This window comes from Trachypithecus francoisi, unplaced genomic scaffold (assembly GCF_009764315.1).
Source record: "Trachypithecus francoisi isolate TF-2019V2 unplaced genomic scaffold, Tfra_2.0 Lachesis_group8, whole genome shotgun sequence".
NCBI lineage: Eukaryota > Metazoa > Chordata > Mammalia > Primates > Cercopithecidae > Trachypithecus > Trachypithecus francoisi.
In genome coordinates, this window is record NW_022681473.1 from 92,764,558 (window position 1) to 92,785,904 (window position 21,347).

General features: G+C 37.6%; 1 protein-coding gene and 1 long non-coding RNA gene across 2 annotated transcripts in view; one reads left to right on the forward strand and one right to left on the reverse strand.

Annotated features, from left to right (window-relative positions):
* The window catches only part of LOC117080138, a 59,607-nt gene that overhangs the window by 15,970 nt on the left and 22,290 nt on the right, over window positions 1-21,347 (forward strand). The gene's annotated exons all lie outside the window — the stretch shown is intronic.
* The window catches only part of MMP20 (matrix metallopeptidase 20), a 48,540-nt gene continuing 30,648 nt past the window's right edge, over window positions 3,456-21,347 (reverse strand). The window contains exons 7-10 of the mRNA XM_033204752.1: window positions 21,173-21,309; window positions 19,984-20,140; window positions 5,598-5,701; window positions 3,456-4,038 (exon numbers count right to left, since the gene is read on the reverse strand). Of these exons, the coding sequence (XP_033060643.1) occupies window positions 3,938-4,038; window positions 5,598-5,701; window positions 19,984-20,140; window positions 21,173-21,309 (499 nt within the window). The 3' untranslated portion in view covers window positions 3,456-3,937. The remainder of the gene's footprint in view (window positions 4,039-5,597; window positions 5,702-19,983; window positions 20,141-21,172; window positions 21,310-21,347) is intronic.

Here is a 21,347-nt window from a genome sequence, read left to right on the forward strand (position 1 = left end):
CATCTGGATAACATATAAATCAAAGCACCCTGAAGACCCTGTGACCATTTAAAAATATTACACGCAGAATTCTGAAAGAAAAACTGTAGTTTGTTTGCCATTTGCTTTGTGAAATGGACATCTAAGATGTTTCCCAATAAACATTTGAAAAGAAACAGAAGACCCAAAAGACAAACTTAGGTCTTTCATTTCGGACTAGGCTAAGTGGAAGAGGACTTGGTTTATACCAGAGAAAATGTAATATGGAGCTGTTAGGAAAGCTCCCCACTGAGGCGAATCCATTCATCCTTAGTAGCCTGTCTAGTGCTTTCAAAGGTCTCTGCCCACAAAGAGTCATCACTGAGGTTAATAGGATAATGCACAGAATTCATCAGGAAGTGAACTCTGTTTTGCTACCTCGTGATCCTCAAGGCAGTACTTCAACCACACTTTGTCCAAAACTGTTATTCAATGAGTCATGTTTGCACTCAGTTACTCGGAAGCCAAATGAGTAGTATACGTTATAAATTATTTCTGCTCAAAATTCTTGTATCACATGAGGATAAGTGCTCTATGTTATGACACAATCACCCCTTCTTGTGCTTTAGAGAGACTGTATCTTTCCAAAATACATAATAATTTTATTTATTTATTTATTTATTTATTTATTTATTTTTTGAAGCGGAGTCTCGCTCTGTCACCCGGACTGGAGTGCAGTGGCCGGATCTCAGCTCACTGCAAGCTCCGCCTCCCGGGTTTACACCATTCTCCTGCCTCAGCCTCCCGAGTAGCTGGGACTACAGGCGCCCGCCACCTCGCCCGGCTAGTTTTTGTATTTTTAGTAGAGACGGGGTTTCACTGTGTTAGCCAGGATGGTCTCGATCTCCTGACCTCGTGATCTGCCCGTCTCGGCCTCCCAAAGTGCTGGGATTACAGGCTTGAGCCACCGCGCCCGGCCAATACATAATAATTTTATATCTGAGAGCCAAGTGTTTTCTTTTTGAGACAGGGTCTTGCTCTGTCACCCAGGCAGGTGCGGTGGCACAATCTCAGCTCACTGCAACCTCTGACCCCTGGGCTCAAGTGGTCCTCCCACCTCAGGCTCCCAAGTAGCTGGGACTACTGGCATGTGCCACCGTGCCAAGATAATTTTCTGTGTTTTTAGTAGAGACGGGGTCTCACCATCTTGCTCAGGCTGGTCTCAAACTCTTGAGCTCAAGGGATCTATCCACCTTAGCCTCCCAAAGTATTAGGACTACAGGTGTGAGCCACTACGCCTGGCCTAAGAGCCAAGAGTTCTTTAACTCAACAAAAAATAATGATTTATAAGAATTATTTTTTGGAGACGGGGGATAAACATAGTATTTTTTAATTATTTGATTTAATTTGACATTTGGAAGATAAAAATTTCAGGTCATTGATTATTAATTCTTGTGATATTATAGCTCATCCAATTTTTAGCTATCTCAAGGGATATATACAAATTCTCCAAAATATCACAACACAAAATGAACTCTAATGACTTCAAAAACAACAATTATAGAGCCCCTGTAGAGTGCCAGGGACTACTTTGCATATTTTGACTCATATATTTAAGCCTCTAAATATCCTTAGGAGATAAAAACTGCCATTATTCCATTTTTAGAGAGGAAGACATTGAGACAGAGAATGAGGATGAGGGAATTTGGTCAACATCACATAGTTGAAAATGGAAGATCTGGAGTTTGAATCCATGAGCCAGACCTGAGAGCATATGCTTTATTGCTTTCAGTGAATTCGTTGACTAGTGAAGTGTCTTCTGTGTGCACAGTCCTGGGCTAGTGCTGGACATGAGGAGGACATCTGGCTGGTTCGCGCAGCACTGAATGTCCTCAGGCTGGTGCTTCATTGCCATGTGGTCCCTGACACAGTTGCTAGATGCATGACCTCCATGGATCACCACACTACTTTGATCTTGTTTTTGTTTTTTTTTTTATGTAGCAGCTTTATTGAGATATAGTTAACATAACATATAATTCACTCATGTAAAGTGTACAGTTTAATGGCTTTGAATATATTCACAGAGTTGTACAACCATCATCATCGTCAGTTTTAGAAGATTTTCATTATTCCGAAAAAAAGAACCTCATACCCATTCGTAGTCACTCCTTATAAGCCCCTCTCCCAATTACTGACAAGCACTGGTCTGCTTTTTGTCTCCATAGATTTTTTTATTATGAACATTTCATATAAATAGAATCATACAATATGTGAACTTTTCTGTCTGGCTTCTTTCATTTAGCATGAGGTTTTCAAGCTTCATCCATGTTATAGTATGTGTTAGGACTTCATTTCTGTTTATTGTCAAATAACATTCTATTGTCTGAATTTGCCACATTTTATGTATTCATTCATTACTCAATGGACATTTTTCTACTCTTTGGCTATTATAAATGATGATGCTATGAACATTTGTGTGCAAGTTTTTTGTGTAGACATGTTTTAATTTCTCATAGGTATACACTTAGGAGTGAAATTGCTGTTGTGTCATAGGGTAAGTCTACGTTAAACATTTTAAGAAATTGCCAGCCTGTTTTCCTCCTTGCTTATTGACAGTAAGAAGTCCTTCTTAGCAGTTTTTGCAAAAGTGACTTTTCTCCTCTATAGAAGCACCTTGACATTAGAAGGCAAGGATGCCAGACCTTGTCTTCAACAAATATTCAACATCTGGTGGACTGTAAGTGGTCACTTTCAGTAACAGAAACCAAATGGAAAATGTAGAATAATCTTGAGTAACTACCCCAACCCTTCTTAATGTTAGGTCTTTTAAGTGACTGTATGAAACAAATTTAATAAATGATGGTAACAATAGTAGCATCTGTTAAACACTGTACATGTATCAGGAGGTCTATGAAGTATTAGAAGTATTTTATCATTCAATTTTAGAACCACTAAAATATTTTAGAATCTTTACATTCTAGAGAGTAAGATTAAAGCAAAATTATAAGAATGACAGAGCCATAGTTTTAACTATACTGATCACTAGGTAGCAGAAAAAGGTTTAACTTGAAGTAAGAAAAACTAAAACAAAAAGATGAACTTCCCTGAATGGAAGACTATTCAAAAGACACTCACTTAGCTGGGTCACTGAGGCTGTTTTCAGCAAGCAGGAAGCAGAATGAGTTACTGTTATCTTTTTCTGGGTCTGTGTACTTATGATGCTATCTTATGGTTTAATTTTTCTATAGGTACACAGGATGTGTGGGTGGCCAAATAAAGTATTACAGAAGCTAGTAAATATTAACAGAAAAAAGAAAAGAGGAACTGTTCTATTAAAACATTTTATTAGCTTTTGTTAAAAAATTTTCCAGTTGCAAAGTGCCCATCTCTTGCCTACTACAAAAATTTGTTTGAATAGGTTTATCCACCTAAGCCTACATCAGACACCAGTGAGTAGACACAAAGTTAAACACACAAGAAACAGCTCTTATGCAATATTTTGTTGTGATGTCTTTTAAGTAAAAATTGGGAAATTTATTATAACAAATGATGGCCAAATGATAGCCACAAAAGCCATTGCTTGCAAATAATTATAATTCATATGGTACTGACATTTCCTGTGAAAAGAATTACAATATATGTCATGGGATCCACCACTAGTCTTCCTTCTGGAAATAAAAATCAAACTGATTAATTTGCTTCAGTATATTAGGTAAGAAAAAAATAATGGTGTCTAACTGCAGAGGGCGTGGTGTTGATTTGGATTTTGTATAGAGGTGTCCACATAGAAACTTTTTAATGTGGATTCTGATTATACAACTATGAAAAAATTTGGAGGTATTATTATTCTCAATGAATTCTAATTTGATTTGAAGGCCATGGAAAGAATCCCTATCCTACATTCTGCTTTAGTCCTTAAGATCCAGTTAGAAGCTGCTTGCAGTCGTCCTCATTGCTTGGGAAGACTACGCTTTTCTATTTAGCAACCAATCCAGGAACTAGATTTCACCACACTAACCACTTCTTCCTTCTCTGTGTCATACTTGTATGTTTTTGGTCCTGAAAAGAAGTAAATGTAGCCTAAAAGAGACAAAGTTGAAATTGTGGTTACTGAAGATGACCAGCACATATATAAATGGAAGGATTTGTCATGGTCACTTTCTTAAAGTGTCACCAAAGAGGAATTGTGAATTTGTCAGATGGCAGTTAGCTTGTCTTCTGTCTTCATGCCCTAGAACCTGACTCCTCAACTTCTCAGTCATTTCTGAGCTTTCTCCTTGTTCCAGCTAGGGTAAGGCCTTCTCGTTGGGGTCATCCAATGTGTTATGCTCAGTTATGTGCTGTGCTTCTGCTCAGGCTGTTCTCCTCCAGGAAGCCCCTCCCCTTCTCTTTGCCTAGTTAAGCCTCTGGCCAATCTTCAAAACCCATCTGAAGTCTCACTATAAAATTTCCAATGACTGCTGCCGATTCTGATCTTTTAATTCTCAGATCAGCTCTTGCAATTATTGTGAAGTCTACTACATGACTCAATACTAAATTATAGATGGTCTGTTTTCCAGTCATTTCATCTGTGTTGGGTGAACCATTCTGTGAGAGCAGAGGCCACGTCTGGAATCGTCTTTGCACTTCTGAACAGTGTCCAGCCCTGTGCTGTTTTTTCAGGAAGAGTGTGCTGACTGATTCAGAAGATTCAATTAAATTTATTTGACAAAGTTCTATTCAACTTTCCTAGCTATGTGTTAAATTGCAGGAATTGGATGATGGAGTGGGAAAAAGCACTGAGAAGCTTGAGAATATATATATATATATTTTTTTGAGACAGGGTATCACTCTGTTGCCCAGGCTAGAGTTCAGCGGTACAATCACAGTTCACTGCAGCCTCGACCTCCTGAGCTCAAGTAATCCTCCCATCTCAGCATCCTGAGTAGCTGGGACTACAGGTGTGTGCCATTATTCCCAGCTAACTTTTTCGTAGAGACAGAGTTTTGCCATATTGCTCAGGCTGGTCTTGAATTCCTGGGCTGAATCGATCCTGCCACCTCACCCTCCCAAAGTGCTGGGATTACAGGTGTGAGACACTGCCCCCGGCCAAGACTATGTGTACTTTAAAGATAGAAAAGGTAATCTTGACCCAGGTAGACTTTATGATCTAGCTGACGAATCGATTGAAGCTATACTTTAAAAACTTTCCGTTAGGTGGTCAACATGGTGAAACCCCATCTACTAAAAATACAAAAATTAGCTGGAAGTGATGATGTGCACCTGTAGTCCCAGCTACTTGGGAGGGTGAGGCAGAAGAATCGCTTTAACCTGGGAGGCAGAGGTTGCAGTGAGCAGAGATTGCGCCAATGCACTCCAGCCTGGCCACAGAGCGAGACTCCGTCTTAAAACACACACACACACACACACACACACACACACACACACTTTCCATTAGGAAAAAGAGAACTACAATACCAGAACTTTTATAGTTACTCTTTCTAGTGGATAATCTGTTTAGATAAATTTATGAAAGGACCTAAGACCAAATATAAGAATCAATGACTCCCACTTGGAAATCCACTTTCTGTTGTGTTAAAGCAGAGCCCAGACTTCTTATGATAGTTTTCATGAAGAAAGCTTTCAGTGGAAACACTCACCATTTAATTCTACAGCAGCATCGATTTGGCCATTTACTCCTGAAAATTCTTCTTCAATATTCTTTGGATAGTCTTTTTCCATTTTCCTTTTCCGTTCATCATAGCTAGAAAAAGTATTATTTCGTAAATAATATTACTAAGAGGTTTTTACTGGTTGTAAATGACACTATACTGATCAGGCATATGCACACTTATAACTTATTTAGGTTTCTCTCTCTGTCATGTACACATACACATGCACTTATGTTGTGGTTTATTTATTTTTTCTTTGTTGTGTTTTTGTTTCTTTTGAGATGTGGTCTCACTCTGTTGCCCAGACTGAAGCGCAGTGGTGCCATCATGGCTCACCACTGCCTTGACTTTCCAAGCTCAAGTGATCCTCCTGTCTCATCCTCCTGAGTAACTGGGAATACAGGCATGTACTACCACACCCTGGATAATTTTTATTTTTTTTAGAGACAAGGTCTTGCCATGCTGCCCAGGCGGGTCTCAAACTCCTGGTCTCAAGCAATCCTCCCACGTCAGCCTCCCAAAGTGCTGGGATTACAGGAATAAACCACTGGTCCTGGCCCTTGTTGTTGTTTAAACTGGGCTCTTAAAATACCTAAAAGAGATTATAGACCTTTATCACTATGCTCACATGTCCCTGAGATTCTGGTACCACAAGTTTGGAAGTCACTTGCTTAAAGCAGTCTCCAAAAAATTTCCACATACATTGTTTAGAATTCTTCATTCTACATATTATAGCAACATGTTCTGTTAACTCAAAAAAACCTTGCCATTTGAAAGGAACTCTCTATATTTTTTATTGCCTTGTTTATTGTTGTAGTTAGTTCTCTCTCTGTCAATTCCTTGGTTCATCAAACAATTGAAAGCCTTTCATAGGGGCTTTTATTCATGAACTTATGCTATGTATCCATGCAGAAAGGGTTGAACAGATAATGCACATTGAACAAATAAACAAATGTGTGAACAATAAGTAAATAAGAACCAAGTAAATATGTAATAATTGAACTTCTGCCTTTTAAACCAATTTACTTGAATTTCATTGCTTTTGTTTCCTGGAAAGCTTATATGACTGACTGAATAGTAGACCTGATTTCTTTTTCTGGATCAGCAACCAGCATTCAATGATAACTCTGAAGATTGATTAATACATCTCTTTGTGATCTAAATTACTCATTGTTAAAAAAAGACTGTGACCGTGTGAGTCAGCATGACTTGTATGAGAATCAGACTTCATTTAAAGTTTGAGAAAGTCCCTTCTTCATTAGCACAGAGTTCCAAATGGGGACACTCCCAGGTGGACACCCCACTCCTTTCCCGCCAAAAGGTCAGACAATTTCTCCCAGTGCCTGGGCTACTGAGAAATTTCCTGTGGCAGCAGATCCCACCCACCGTCTCTTGAAATGTGCCTTTTGTGTGGCTATGACTACACAGGCCAGGGACAACTCTCTAGTGATGTTGAGCCGGAGGCAAACATTGAAAAAGACATACTCAGGCTGAAACTAAGTGCAAGTCTGAGCTGCTCTACAGAATGTCTGGAGCTAGGGGTGGAAGCTAACTGTCCCAGCATATTATCCATATTAACTATAACAATTAATATTTCATGTGGACCTTATGTGTAGACATTATGCAGTGGCCTGCATAACAAACACAAGGTTACCTACTTTTCATTTCACTAAGTGAGAACATTACCATTTAACCTTGATTACCTTGGTTACCACCTGTTTTCATAATCCTTTCACAAAGAAAAAGAAACGTTAACACCAAAAAGGCAGAAAGGACATAAACTCAGAATAAAAGATGGTTTTCGCCAATAATCTGTTTTTATGGTGACATAGACTGCAGCTCCTTGATTTATAATATTGTACAGTTCTTATTTAGCTGTGAACTGGTGAGAACTTTGTGATGATCTAGCCCTTTGTTTCTGGACAGATATTTAAGGCTTCCTGTTATAGTCCAAAGAGCTCAACATGTACAGTCTGATGGTACTGGGTTTGAATTTCTGACTCTGTTACCTGCTGACTCCGTGATCAGGAGAACGTACTTTGAGCTCTGAACCCTGGTTTTTCTCATCTGGAAAACAGTGGTCATGAGGGTAAGAGACAATTTACACACACACACACGCACACACACCACACACACACACACACGTGGCACATGTAGCACCAAGAGCAGGCCCAAGCCAGCCGACTTTATCGTTTATTTTGGCCCCAAGAACAATGAACTCTGACTTGTCAATATAAGGTTGAGTGAACTTTGTGGTTTGATCTGGGATCCTAAGTCATTAAGGAGTTTAATCTTTAAACTTACTTTACAAGGTAATATTTGCGGTGGTAGGCAAGGTTGAGAAGGGGTGAAAAAGGAGGGCTAAAAAATGTGGGAGGCAGTCTGGAGAAGCAAGTCAGAGAGGGGATTAAGATGAAGTAGGTCTGCTGGTGTGGTGAGGATTTTGCTGAGAGTAACAGAAAAGGAGATTATATGATAGGATGAAGATCATGGGCATTTTGACTAACAACAAATAAATGATGAAGAGAATTGAAGAATGAACATATGTGATGGTTGGGAAGGCCCACTGAATTTGGATTCAGAGGACACGAAATGCAGCTTCAGATGGACCACTGTAGCTGCATGATCTTGAGTGAATCATGTAACCTCTCAGAGACACAATGTTCAATGGAAATAAAAGAAATACCTACTTCTCAAGATTGTTGCAAAGGTAGATGGGACAATGAGAGAATATGAGAAAATGCTCAGCATGATTCCTGGCACATAGTGAGCCAGTCATCAAGAAATAGTAACTGAATTTCAATATTAAGGAAATAAATACAATTTTTATTGAGAATCAACTATATCTTGAGTATCTGCTAAAATCATTGCATATATCCTCTCATCACTGAGGTCTTATTTGTGAAACCTAAATACCAAACTAGAAATAGTGATCTGAATTATGTTTATTTCCTTTATGGGCATTTGTTACATCATTTAATATTGATTCAAAGTATTTACATTTAATATATATTAAATAAATCATTGCCTACAACAGATATGTGATGTAGTTTTTCAAATATGTTGTCTTACTCTCCACATTTGTATTCTAAGGATTCAGAGTCTGTTTTGGTAAAGTGCCTGCATTTTTGTTTAACCTCATCTGTATGCTTAGAACTTAGATTTGTTAGGTATTTTTGGTGTTTTGATTGTGCTGATTTCAGTCATATGTCAAGGGCATAACTGACTCCATTCTACCCTCTTAGAAGCATTAAATGGGGATCTGAGTTTGCTAAAGGATGCTTGAACAGAATGCAAGAAAGGGCGGCAAAAAGGGGGAATTTACTGATAAGGTTTCTGAAATGGTTTCAGGGAGTTTTCTCAAGGTGACCTTACAGTGTGGGTCAGGAGGGACAGTGAAATAGAAATCTGAAATTCCATTTTGAAGTTAATGATTTCAGCCGGACATCACATGGCTTTCATGAATGAAGTGGCCTTTGTGATCTATACTAGAGAAGGGCAGGTAGGAGAGTGATCTGGAACGAAGAGAAGGCAGGAGAGGAGGAAGCTGCCGTGTACAATCCCAGATGAGAGTCAGGAAACAGGACCCCATGAGGAAAATGATTGTGAGGAGATTCTGGGACAAATAATTTGTAAAAACATAGAAAAATATGTATCCTACAATATTAAGTAGAAGAATGTCAGGACACAAGATTGCATACATAGTTACTTAGAAATGGGGAAAACTGCCAGGAAAAAAATAGAAGAAAATCATTAAATGAGGATGAAAAGATGTTGCAGGTGTTGGCCATTGAAGAATTTCTTTCCCTTTCATATATTCTGTGTTTTCTGTAACAAACATCACGTGCTGCCCTTGTACTCCATCTTCCTGGGCAGGCTTATATCCTCACATGGCCTCAATCACCACCTGATTACATGATGAATTCCAAGCTTATCTTTCCAGCCTGAGTGTTCTTGAGTTCAAGATCTGTATGTCCAAATCTCTTTTTGATATTTTTCTTCTCATTTCTCACCAGCATGTCAAACTCCATATGTACAAAATGAAACTGCTTCTTGTTCCCCTAAATCTGCTTCATTTCTTAAGTTTACTGTCTTGATAAATGCCAAAATTGAAAACCCATTTGTTAAGGAAATTACCCCCAACTAGTCAGTCACCCAGACCTATGTTTTCTACCATTTGAAGAACAATCAAATCTACTCCAACTCCCAAACTCATCATCTTTGGCAGAATTCTTGCAATCGTTCTCACTTTTATTTGAACAATTCAGTGGTTTTTTTAGTGCACAGTCATTTGCCATATATTGACATTTCAGGAAATGACAGACCATATACATGATAGGGGTCCCATAAGATTATAACACTGTATTTTTACTATACCATTTCTATGTTTAGATACACAAATACTTACCATTGTATTACAATTGCCTACAATATTCAGTACAGTATCATGCTGAATAGGTCTGTAGGAGCTATAGGAGCAATAGGGTATACCATATGGCCTAAGTGGGTAGTAAGCAATACCATCTAGGTTTGTGTAAGTACACTCTATGATGTTCGCTGATTGACCAAATCACCTAATGACACATTCCTCAGATCACAGCCCCACTGTTAAGCAAGTGATGTATGACTATAGTCACAGAATTGTGCTACCATCAACACAATCAATTTTAGAATGTTGCCATCACCCGCCCCTACAAAAACCTTATACCTTTTCACTATAAGGCCCCATATCCCACACCCCCATCCCTCTATCTCAACCACACCTAGACAATCACTATCTACTTTCTGTCTGTTTAAACTTGCCTATTATGGACATTTTATATAATATGCAGATTTTCATGACTGACGTCTTTCATTTAGTATAATGCTCTCAAGATTCATCCATGTTGTACCGTTTACCAGCACTTCATTCATTTTTGTGGGCAAATAATATTCCATTGTATGAATTTATCACATTTCATATATCCATTCAACACTTGATGGAGATTTGGGTTATTTCCAGCATTTGTCTATTATGAATAATGCTGCTATGAACATTTGTATACAGCTATTATGTGGACTTACGTTTTTACTTCTCTTGGGTATATCCTCAAGAGAAAGTGGAATTCTGGGTCAAATGATAATTCTAATTTCTACTTTTTGAGGAGAAGGAGACTGCTTTCCAAAGTGACTATACTAATTTGCATTTCTGCTACCAATATATGAGGGTTCTGATTTCTCCATATTCTCACCAACACTTATTATTATCTGACTTTTTGACAGTGCATTCTAGTAGGTGTGAAGAAGTATTTCACTGTGGGTTTCATTTGCATTTTTCTCATGACTATTGATGTTGAGCATCTTTTCATGTGCTTACTGGCCATTTGTATATCTTTGTTGGAGAAATGTCTATTTAGATCTTTTGCCCATATTTTAACTGAGTTATTTTTGTTATTAATTGAATAGTCCTTTATATATTCTACACACAAGTTCTTTATCAGATACATGACTTACAAACGTTTCTTCCCATTCCCTGGTTTGTCTTTTTACTTTGTTGATAGTGTGCTGTGAAGTAGAAAAGTTTTTAATTTTGAGTAAGCCCAACTTGTCCATTTTTTCTTTTTGCTTATGCTTTTGGTGGTGTATCTGAGCATTCATTGCTAAATCCAAGCTCATGGAGATTTATCTTTATATTTTCCTTTAAGAGTTATGTCATATTAGCTCTTATATTTAAGGAATTTGATCAATTTTGAGTTAATTTTTGTATATGTTGTGAGGTAGGGGTCTAAGTCCATTCTTTTGCATGTGGCTGTCCACTCCTTCCAGGACCATTTGTTGAAGATACCATTTTTCTCCATTGAATGACTTTATATATTTGTCAAAAATCAGCTGCCCATAGATACATGGATTTATTTCTGAACTCTAAATTTTATTCCACTAACATATACGGCTATCCTTATGCTAATATCACAGTCTTAGTTACTGTTTCTTTGCAGTAATTTTTGAAATTGGGAAGTACGAATCCTCCAACTTTGTTCTTTTTAAAGATATTTTGTCTATTCTAGGCCTGTGAGTTTTGAGTTTCAAGAAAAACTTATCAATTTCTACAAAGAAACTAGTGGTATTCTGATAGAGATTGTGTTGATTGATACAGATCAATTTGGGGACTACTATCATCTTAAAAATATCCTGATTCATGAACATGAGGTATCACTCCCTTTAGATCTTGCTTAATTTCTTTCAACAATGTTTTGTAGTTTTCAGACTACAAAACAAAATTTTCCATTTCTTTTGTTAAATTTATTTCTAAGTATTCGACTCTTTTTGATGCTATTCCAGGCAGAATTGCTTTCTTAATTTCATTTTCAAATTGTTTGTTGAGGTGTATAAAAACGCAATTGATTAAAACATTGAACTCATTCCTTTCAGCCTTTCTGAACTCATTTATTATTTCTAAAAGTTTTTTTAGAGTATTCTCTAGGGTTTTTCTATTTAAAAGATAATACCATATGCAAAAAGAAATAGTTTCACTTTCTTTCCTATCCGGATAATTTTTATTTCATTTATTCTTGTTTAATTCTCTTGTTTAGGTCCTCCAGTACAATGTGAATGGAGAGATGAGAGCAGAAATTTTTGTCTTGTTTTTGATTTTAGGAGAAATGCATCCAGTCTTTCACCACTGACTATGCCATCAGCTATGGGTTTTCATAGATGCTCTTTATTGATTTGAGAAGGGATTTTTTTATTCCTAGGTTTTTGAATGTTTTTTATTATGAAATAATGTTGAATTTTGCCAAATGCTTTTACTGCATCTATTGAGATGATTATATGATTTTTGTTTTTATTCTATTGATATGGTACATTACATTAATTGATTTTTGGATATTAAACCAATCTCGAATTCCTGTGACAAATCCCACTTGGTCTTGGTGTATAATTCTTTTTATATATTGCTGGATTTAGTTTGTTAGTGTTTTTGGAGGATTTTTGTAGCCATATTTATAATAGATATTGGTCTGAAGCTTTATTTTCTTGTGATGTTTCTGTCTGATTTTGGTATAAGGATAATGCTGACTTCAGTGAGTTAGGTAGTGTTTTCTCCTTTTCTATGTTTTGGAAAAGTCTGTGAAAAATTGGTATTAATTCTGTTCTCTTCTAAGGTTTGGAGGAGTTTGTTAAAAAATGATATTAATTCTTCTTTAAATGTATTGGTAGAATTTACCAGTGAATACTTCTGGGCCTGGGCTTTTCTCTGTGGATAGTTGTGATTACTACTTTAATCTCTTTTCTTATTGTAGGTATATTCAGACTGTGTATTTCTTTTTGACTCGGTTTCACTAGATTGTATCTTCTTAGGAATTTGTCCATTTCATTTAAGTTACCTAATTTATTGGTATACAATCGTTCACAGTATTCCTTTATGACCCTTTTTATTTCTGTAAGGTGGGTAGTAATGTCTCCTCTTTTATTTCTGATTTTAGTAATTTTAATTTTTTCTTTTGGCCGAGCGCGGTGGCTCACGCCTGTAATCCCAGCACTATGGGAGGCTGAGGCGTGCGGATCACAGGGTCAGGAGATTGAGACGATTCTGGCTAACACAGTGAAACCCCGTCTCTACTAAAAAATACAAAAAAAATTAGCCAGGCATGGGGGTGGGTGCCTGTAGTCTCAGCTACTCGGGAGGCTTAGACAGGAGAATGGTGTGAACCCAGGAGGTGCAGCTTGCAGTGAGTGAGCCGAGATCGCCCCACTGCACTCCAGCCCCAGGGGGAAGAGCAAGACTCTGCCTCAAAAAAATAAATTTTTTTTTCTTTTTTATTTGGTCAATCTAGTAGAAAGTTTGTCACTTTTGTTTATTTTCTCAAAGAACCAACCTTTAATTTTGTTGGTTTTCTCAAATTGTTTATTTATCATCTATTTTATTTATTTGCATTATAATGTTTATATTTCCTTCTTTCTTCTTGCTTTAGGTTTAATATGTTCTTGATTTTCCATTGCCTCAAAGTGGAAGGTGAAGTTATTGATTTGAGATTTTTCTCCTTTTTAAAATAGGCATTTATAGCTATAAATTTTTCTCTGAGTTCTGCTTTCACTGCATCCCATAAGTTCTGGTATGTTGTATTTTAATTTTCACTTATTTCTAAGTACTTTCTAATTTCCCTTGTGATTTCTTCTTTGACTTATTGGTTGTTTAATAGTGTGTTGTTTAATTTCCATGTATTTGTCAGTTTTCTAGTTTTCTTTCTAGTACTGATTTCTGGCTTTATTCTATTGTGATCAGACGAGATACTTGTATGACTTAAGTTGTTTTAAATTTGTTGAGACTTGTGTGGTGGCCTAACATATAGTCTATTCTGGGGAATGTTCCATGTTCACTTGAAAAGAATGTGTATTCTGCTCTTTTTGGGTATAGCATTCTATATATATATGTTAGGTTTAGTTGGTTTATAGCATTGTTCAAGTCTTTTATTCTTTGTTGATCTCTCTAGTTGTCCTATCCATTATTGAAAGTGGGGTATTGAAATCTTTATTATTGTTTCATTATTGAGTTATGCCTTCATTTCTGTCAATTACTGCTTCATACATTTTTGGGGCCCTGTGTTAGATGCACATATGTTTATAATTATGTCTTCATGGTATATTGACTTTTTGTCATTATAAAATGTCCTTTTTTATTGCTAGTAGCATTTTTTATTTCAAAGTCTGTTTTGCCTGATAATAGTATAGCCATTCAAGCTTTCTTATAGTTGCTATTTGCATGACATATTTTTTCCATTCTTTTACTTTCAATCTATTTGTATCTTTGAACCTAAAATGTATCTCCTGTAGACAGCATATAGTTGGGTCTTGTTTTTTACAATCCAATCTGGCAGTCTTTGCCATTTGATTAGATTGTTTAATCTATTCACATTTAAAGTCATTGATAAAGTTGGATTTATGCTTGCCATTTTACTTTTTGTTTTCTATATAACTCATGTCTTTTTGGTTCCTCTATTCATCCTCACTGTTTTCTTTTGCATTAGTAAAAATTTTCTAATGTAACATTTTAATTTCTTTTATAATTGTTTAACTATATTTTCCTAAGTGATTTCCTTAGTGATTGATGTAGGGCTTGCCATATACATCTTAACTTACAAAAATCTTAAGACTTATACTAAATTAATTCCAGTGAGATATAGAAACATTACTCCTATGTAACTCTATTTCTCTCCCCTTCCTTCTGTGTTATTATTGTTATACGTATTATATCGATATACATCTGAAGCCCCAAATTAATTGTTATAATTATTATTTTATATAATTTAATGTCTTCTAAAGAAGCTGAGAAAAGAGAGGATGTATATATTTGCAGCTTTTGTTACATTAATTGTCTTATTTGCCATTTTTGGTTCTGTTCTTTCGTTCCTGTGAAATTTAGTTACCATCTAGTGTCATTTTTTTTTAAGTCAAATACAGTTTTGCTCCCACCTACTTCCTTCATGTTATTGATAAATATATTTCTTTCTACATGTTATAGCCTTAATAATACAATTATGCAATAATATGCATATTGTTTAATATAATTGATTTTCCATTTTTAAATTAAGAGAATAAAGAAGAAGAAATGTGCATTTACGCTGTCTTTTACATAATTACACTTACTGATGCTCTCTGGATATTTGTGGGGGCTTGAATTGCTATCTAGGCTCACTTGCTTTCAGCCTAAAGAACTTTCTTTAGTATCTCTGGTTAGGCAATCTGCAAGTAACAAATTCTCTCAGTTTTTGTTTCTCTGGGAATGCCTTCATTTCTCCTTCATTTTTGAAAGATAACTCTGGTGGATGTAAGATTCTTGGTTGAGTTTTTTCTTTGAGAACTTTGAGTATGCTTTCCACTGCCTTTTGGCCTAACTAGTTTTTCTGGTTTCAAGTCTCATTTCCCTCTAAATCAGTCACATTGCTGGCAGAGTGTTATTTTTATAACATGAATCTTACTGAGTTTCTCCCTTGTCAAAGATATTTAACATGTCCCTCTTCTCTGCAGAATAAACACTGATCTCCCTAGAAAGGCATTGACCCTACCTGATCTGTACCCTGGTTTCCTTGGGCCACCGTTTTGATTTTAGTCTATATTCTAGTCATACTGAACTGCTCGAGGTTTTCCCCATGCTCACATGCTATTTTGTGCATCAGTGCCTTTGCTTTAACCGCTTTCTCTGCCTGGAAGCCACCCACCTGCACCTCAGCCTCTGTCTGGGAAACTCCTACACAACTCTCAAAATGGAGCTCAGCCATCACTTCCTCTAAGAATTATTTCCTGATTATTTTGCTAAGTTGGCCATATCCTCTTTGTTTTGACCAGCTGATCTCCTTGAAGTCTTGAATCAGGGCACTTTTGGCACTGGGATTTCTGTTAGTTATTTATCTATATATTTACCCTCAACTGTAAGCCTGTTCACCCAACATGAACTGAATGCTTATTATGTGACAGGCATTTCACATTTTTATCTTTCAATGCCATAATTCTAGGAAATGTATAGTATTTCTACCCCTATTTTGCAGATGATGAAACTAAGACAGAAAGGTGGTCCAAGTTGCCAGATGATTGTTGGTAGAGTTAAGGTGAACACTAGGACTCTTTTACTTCTGCCCATTCTTAACCAGCAAACTCTACACCTTCTCTTGAATGTGACTAGTACACAGGCTGACACATTATACATCTAATAAATGTAGGTTGAATGTGGTAGTTTAGTCATAAATTTTTTAAAATTTAAAACATGAAGAAACAAGATTTTTGAACCCTATTTCATCTTACTTCTTTTTGTTACTTATTATTTATTTATTTATGGTGACTATAAAATCCTCAAATAAAACATCTATTTCTAGTATTTCTGAGGCATTCAGGAAGGAGAGAATGTGGAAGACATATTCTACTTTGCAGCAATGATGTCCTGAGTCTGACTGTATAGAAAGAGTGATTCAGGGTAGAGGGGCAATATGATTGAAAAGGGGTAGGACCCGCAGATTTGCAAGTCACTTTGCATAACATTCAGAAATCATTGACTATCTTGAAGAATTATGGAGGTGGTGACACCCCCTTCCCCCAGAAATCCCTTGATGTAGCCACTGCTCTGCTACTGGTAGGCAAGGGGGAACATCTAAAAAAAGAAATTAGCCATAGGAAGTGGAAATAATGTAAAAAATGAAAAACTGATGGAACCATTAGGGCCTGCTAGAAAGAGAAAAGGAAGGAATAAAAGTAAGGGGAAGTGTCTCTAGCTGGCAAAGTTTAACCAATATGTCATTTGCTGATGTAGCATGTAATGGCATCAACATAGTAGAGCCTCCTATTTGGATTTGGCATTGTGGTCCTCTGTGTGCTGCTCCCCTGTAAGTAACTACCACACAGAGACATGGGTTCTCCCTTTTAGAGTCTAATCCAACCTGGCCCCAAGCCAACCTTCAATCCTCTGTGGAGGAAGTTCCTCGGTCATTTCCTCGTGGCATTTCATTCACTAAAACTGGGTCCAAACTCTGAGAGTTCTTGGAGAATTTCCAGAGACTTTTCTTCCCTTGGCACATTCCTCTATCACAGAATGAACTAGCATGAGGGGCAAGGAAGAACCTGATAAATGTCTAAGATGAATAAGACCTAACACACTTTCAGTGGATGTCAATGTAGTGAAATTCTTATTCCATAACTTGAGGCTTGGGACCTTCCATATTTTTGAGTGTGGCCATGTGCTTACCTACAAAACTTCATTTGTCTCCTTTGTCCTTTCTTTGCAGTTGCATCCTTCTACAGTAGGGACGTAATGACTAAAGCTCCCCTGGCAACCACGAGTCATGAGGCAACCATGAGAATTGAAGTATGTGTTAAGAATAGCAGAGCAAAATGTTTAAGGGAACTTGGGTCCCTGGTGATCACCAGTCAGCCATACCAAACTGTCAGACTTTTTACATATATGAGAAAAACAAACCCTCATGTGTTTAAGCCACAATTATTTTGGGGTTTCTGATACTAATGGCTAAATTAAATTTCAAACCAATAGAGGACTTCACATGACAATAAGATGTCACACATATGAGGCCCTGTAAAGCACACTGTGCATAATTCAGGGGTGTTTATGAATAGGGCCAGTATGATAGCTTTCTCTACACTTTTGAGCTATAGGTCAGGGTTGTCTTACTCCTTGGTACATACACCAGTGTGTGTGTTGGAGTGTGTAAAGTAGAAGACTCCCATTGCTGATGGGAGTGTCTATGTTTTGCCAAAAGCAGCAATTTCAGTCCAATGTTTGGGGCCTTCAGTATTTAAAAAGGATATTCCCTTTGATGAGATTTTTGACTGAATCACTGCTCAGAGAAATATTGAGGTTTAAGCAATTTGCTAAGCATCACAAGTTGTTAAGAAATTATTTGTTCATTACCATATAAGTTCCTACTGCTGCTGAAGAATAACTCTTTTTGAGCACCTACTTTGTGCAGACACTGCTAGGTGTCTGTGTCTGCATGCATTGTATCACTTAACACTCTCCCTAACCTGGGAAGGTTAGAAGTGCCTACCATGGTTTCCTTTCTTAACCAGAAAAATGAGCTTGTTAACATTTTGGTTAATGCTCTAGACCAACTTTTTGGTGAATCTATTTATCTAGATTATGAAAGACTTCTCCTTAGTAGATACTCACAGAGGGCCAGTTGGAAAGGTACAGTATGATTTTCTCTGGGGGCAATGAGCATCACTAAAATCAGAGAGCCTTGACCTCCCCATCCTAAAACTTACAGAGAATTTTGAACCTCTGCCCACATCTCTTAACTTAGCTGTTAAGCTTCAATCCAGCCTGACTGAAGGTATATGCTTTACTGTAGGTGCTGGTGGGTGGTAAATTAGACCAAAGATCAGGTGATAAATGGGCAAGAGAGACAATGGGAGAGTGGTTAATTCGCCCATTGAGAATCACACTGTGAATACCCTTTAAAACGTTAACTGAATAATCCTAACATAAATGCCCTCATACTCCAACACACATGCTTACACATGCTTCTCTTGATTTTATTCTCTGAAAATTCACCAGGGGAATTGGATTTCTCAATACCTATCTTCCTGTATATCTCCTCTGTCACTACAGCCACCTTATCTTAAAGAAAGACTTTAGAAAATAATATTCTGTCCTGCAGATATTAGGGCCTCAATAAGTGAATTCTTGTCATCATGTTTTAAAAAGGAAGGTCTGAGGGAAAAATAGCTGGCCTAGTGGTTTAAACACTGGTCTGGAAGTGACAGCTCATGACACCACATGACACTGAGCAATGCTTCCATGGCTCTCAGTGGCCCAGAAGAGTCAGCAGAGTCCATATTTGTTTGCAATTCTTTCTTTATACAAGAAATTTGCTTTCTTATGAAATATATGTATGCCTCACTTATGTTATTTTCTCAACTCCAAATTGGGGAAGAAAATATGAATCAGAATAAGATGACAAATATCTGTTTTAAAATTTCTTTTATATCACAAAAATGGTTATTTAAAATATGTGATAGGAAATAAAATGAAAGTTCTGGGAACAAAGTTGGGTGCTCTCCCGTTTTCTTCAAGACCCTTTCATAAGCCTAAGGTGTCTAGCATTGTCACCTGCTTAGAATCTGCTTTTGCTTTTCTCTTCGGATGTTCAGGTAAACAGGCAAAAAGAGAAAACTGGGAACAGAAGGAAGGTGTGCAGAGGCAGGGGTGATCTTTGAAGGAGCTCCACTCGTTCCTCAACATGAGTCAACTAAGGATAGAAGCTCAGTGGCTAAGATAAGGTGTGACCCCATGTGCAGTGATTGCATGACAGATGACACCTGATTCAGATTTGCTCATACAAAGCCCCTGAGGACAGGAATTGAAATTATATGGTTTCCTTTGAATAAGAAGGATCCTCATATTCTAGGCTGGATAAAAGGACTAAGAAATAAGGCCTTTTCCTTCCAGCAGAACTATACTTCAAAGAGACCCACGGTCAGGACCATCTTCATTTTGCCCCAAATCATGGAGTATTGTGGAATGCATTTTATGCTCACATAATAGCAAAGTCAGGCATTCTCAGAGGGTAGTTAGGGATTCGGTGATGCTGCATCTACTCTTTTAGGCCACTAGGTGTCCAGTTAATGAGTGCATTGAAAGATCAGGATGTGTCATGTCCTAGAGATCAAACAATGGGATTGTTGAATGAAGGTGTCACTCATTATTTGGATGATTCCATATCTTGAAGACAGCCAACCATCTGTAATTGGCACCCCAGTAGCTGAAAAGAGTCAACGGGCCTATTGCAAACTTGCCTTGCACTCTTTCATGGAAGGGTTTTGTGTTTTTTTGTTGTTGTTGTTTTAATCCTTCTCATTGAATACATATAGACAGTCAAAAGGAAAAAAGGCATACCTGTAGTATTCATCTCCCACAAAGAAAAGGGTCTTCTGTGGCTCCCTGAGGTAGACAGCAGCATCTATTTGCTGCACGTGCCTTGGAAATCCAAAGTCATAAATAGTTCGAGGAGGACCTTGCATTTGGAATCCTCTTGTTATCCAGTAGTGGGGACCTGAAAACAGAAATTAAAGTTTATGAAAACTCTGCATCACACATTGATGCACTTCTCTCATAAAGATTTCTATGAAGGCTCATAAATGGCGTTAGTTTATGGGATACTTGCCATGGCTATAACCCAACAGGAGATATAAGCTTCTAACTATTCAGTTCAGTAAAAGACTTCAAACTTCCCTGGAGGCAAAATTCCCTAGTTATGCCTTAAGAAAGCAATAACATTGATACGATTGTGTTTTACATTTAACATGTTATGTCTTTCAAGATATCCTTCATTTATAATCTCATTTCACCTTCAGAGATCTACGAGAGAGAATGGGCAAGTGACATGCAAATGCCATGATTTTTACTTAAATTGGCACTTGCTTGCTAACCTTATCTCTCCGTATCAAGAACATATAAGCTGAAACTGCTAGTTATCACCTACTGGATAGCTTCCATTGACTAGCCATTGTCACACCACATCTTCAAGGTTTGTATTGCCATAATCACTTTGCAGAGGAAGAATTGGAGCTCAGAGCCATTAGATAACATTGCAAAGTCACTCAAATAGTAAAGGGCTAGAGCCAGAGATTGGTATGTGTGTCCACCTCCTGAAGTCAAAGGTGTCCTCGTCTCCTGGCTGCTTCTGACCACAGCATAGAAGGAAGGGTATTGTTTACCTCCCACTGAGTTCCACGTTGGCTTTTATTTATTAAAGTGTCCCAGTAGAGTATACACTGTCACTCTGAGCAGAGGTCCTGTGTGGCAGGGACCAGGTTTTTAGCACCCTGGGCGCTATCACCTAACACAGTGCCTTACTAGCCTAACAGGCGTGGTTCCAAGAAGCTTAATGGCCACTGCCATCACTTTCATTGTTACACAATGTCGGGTATAACAAAAGTAGGTGGCATTTCATACCCAACCTGAGGACAAAGAGCAACTGAAATGTGCTCCATGATGACTGGAAAATGCTGGCAGGGCTAGATATGCCAAATGGAGGGGGCACTGCAGCCCTGCCATTTCTTTCATTGAGAGATCTGGAGGGTACCTTTGAAGAAGTAAGCAGTGCCCCTCTCAGCCACTTCGTAAGCTGCATCTACATTGGACATGAGCTGGGGGAAGGAGCTGGTAATAGTGCTGGGCCGAATTCCTGTCCGCAAGTGAACCTGCCGTCTCCAGAAAATCCTATGGGGCATAAAAAAAAAAAAAAAAAATCAAGATCA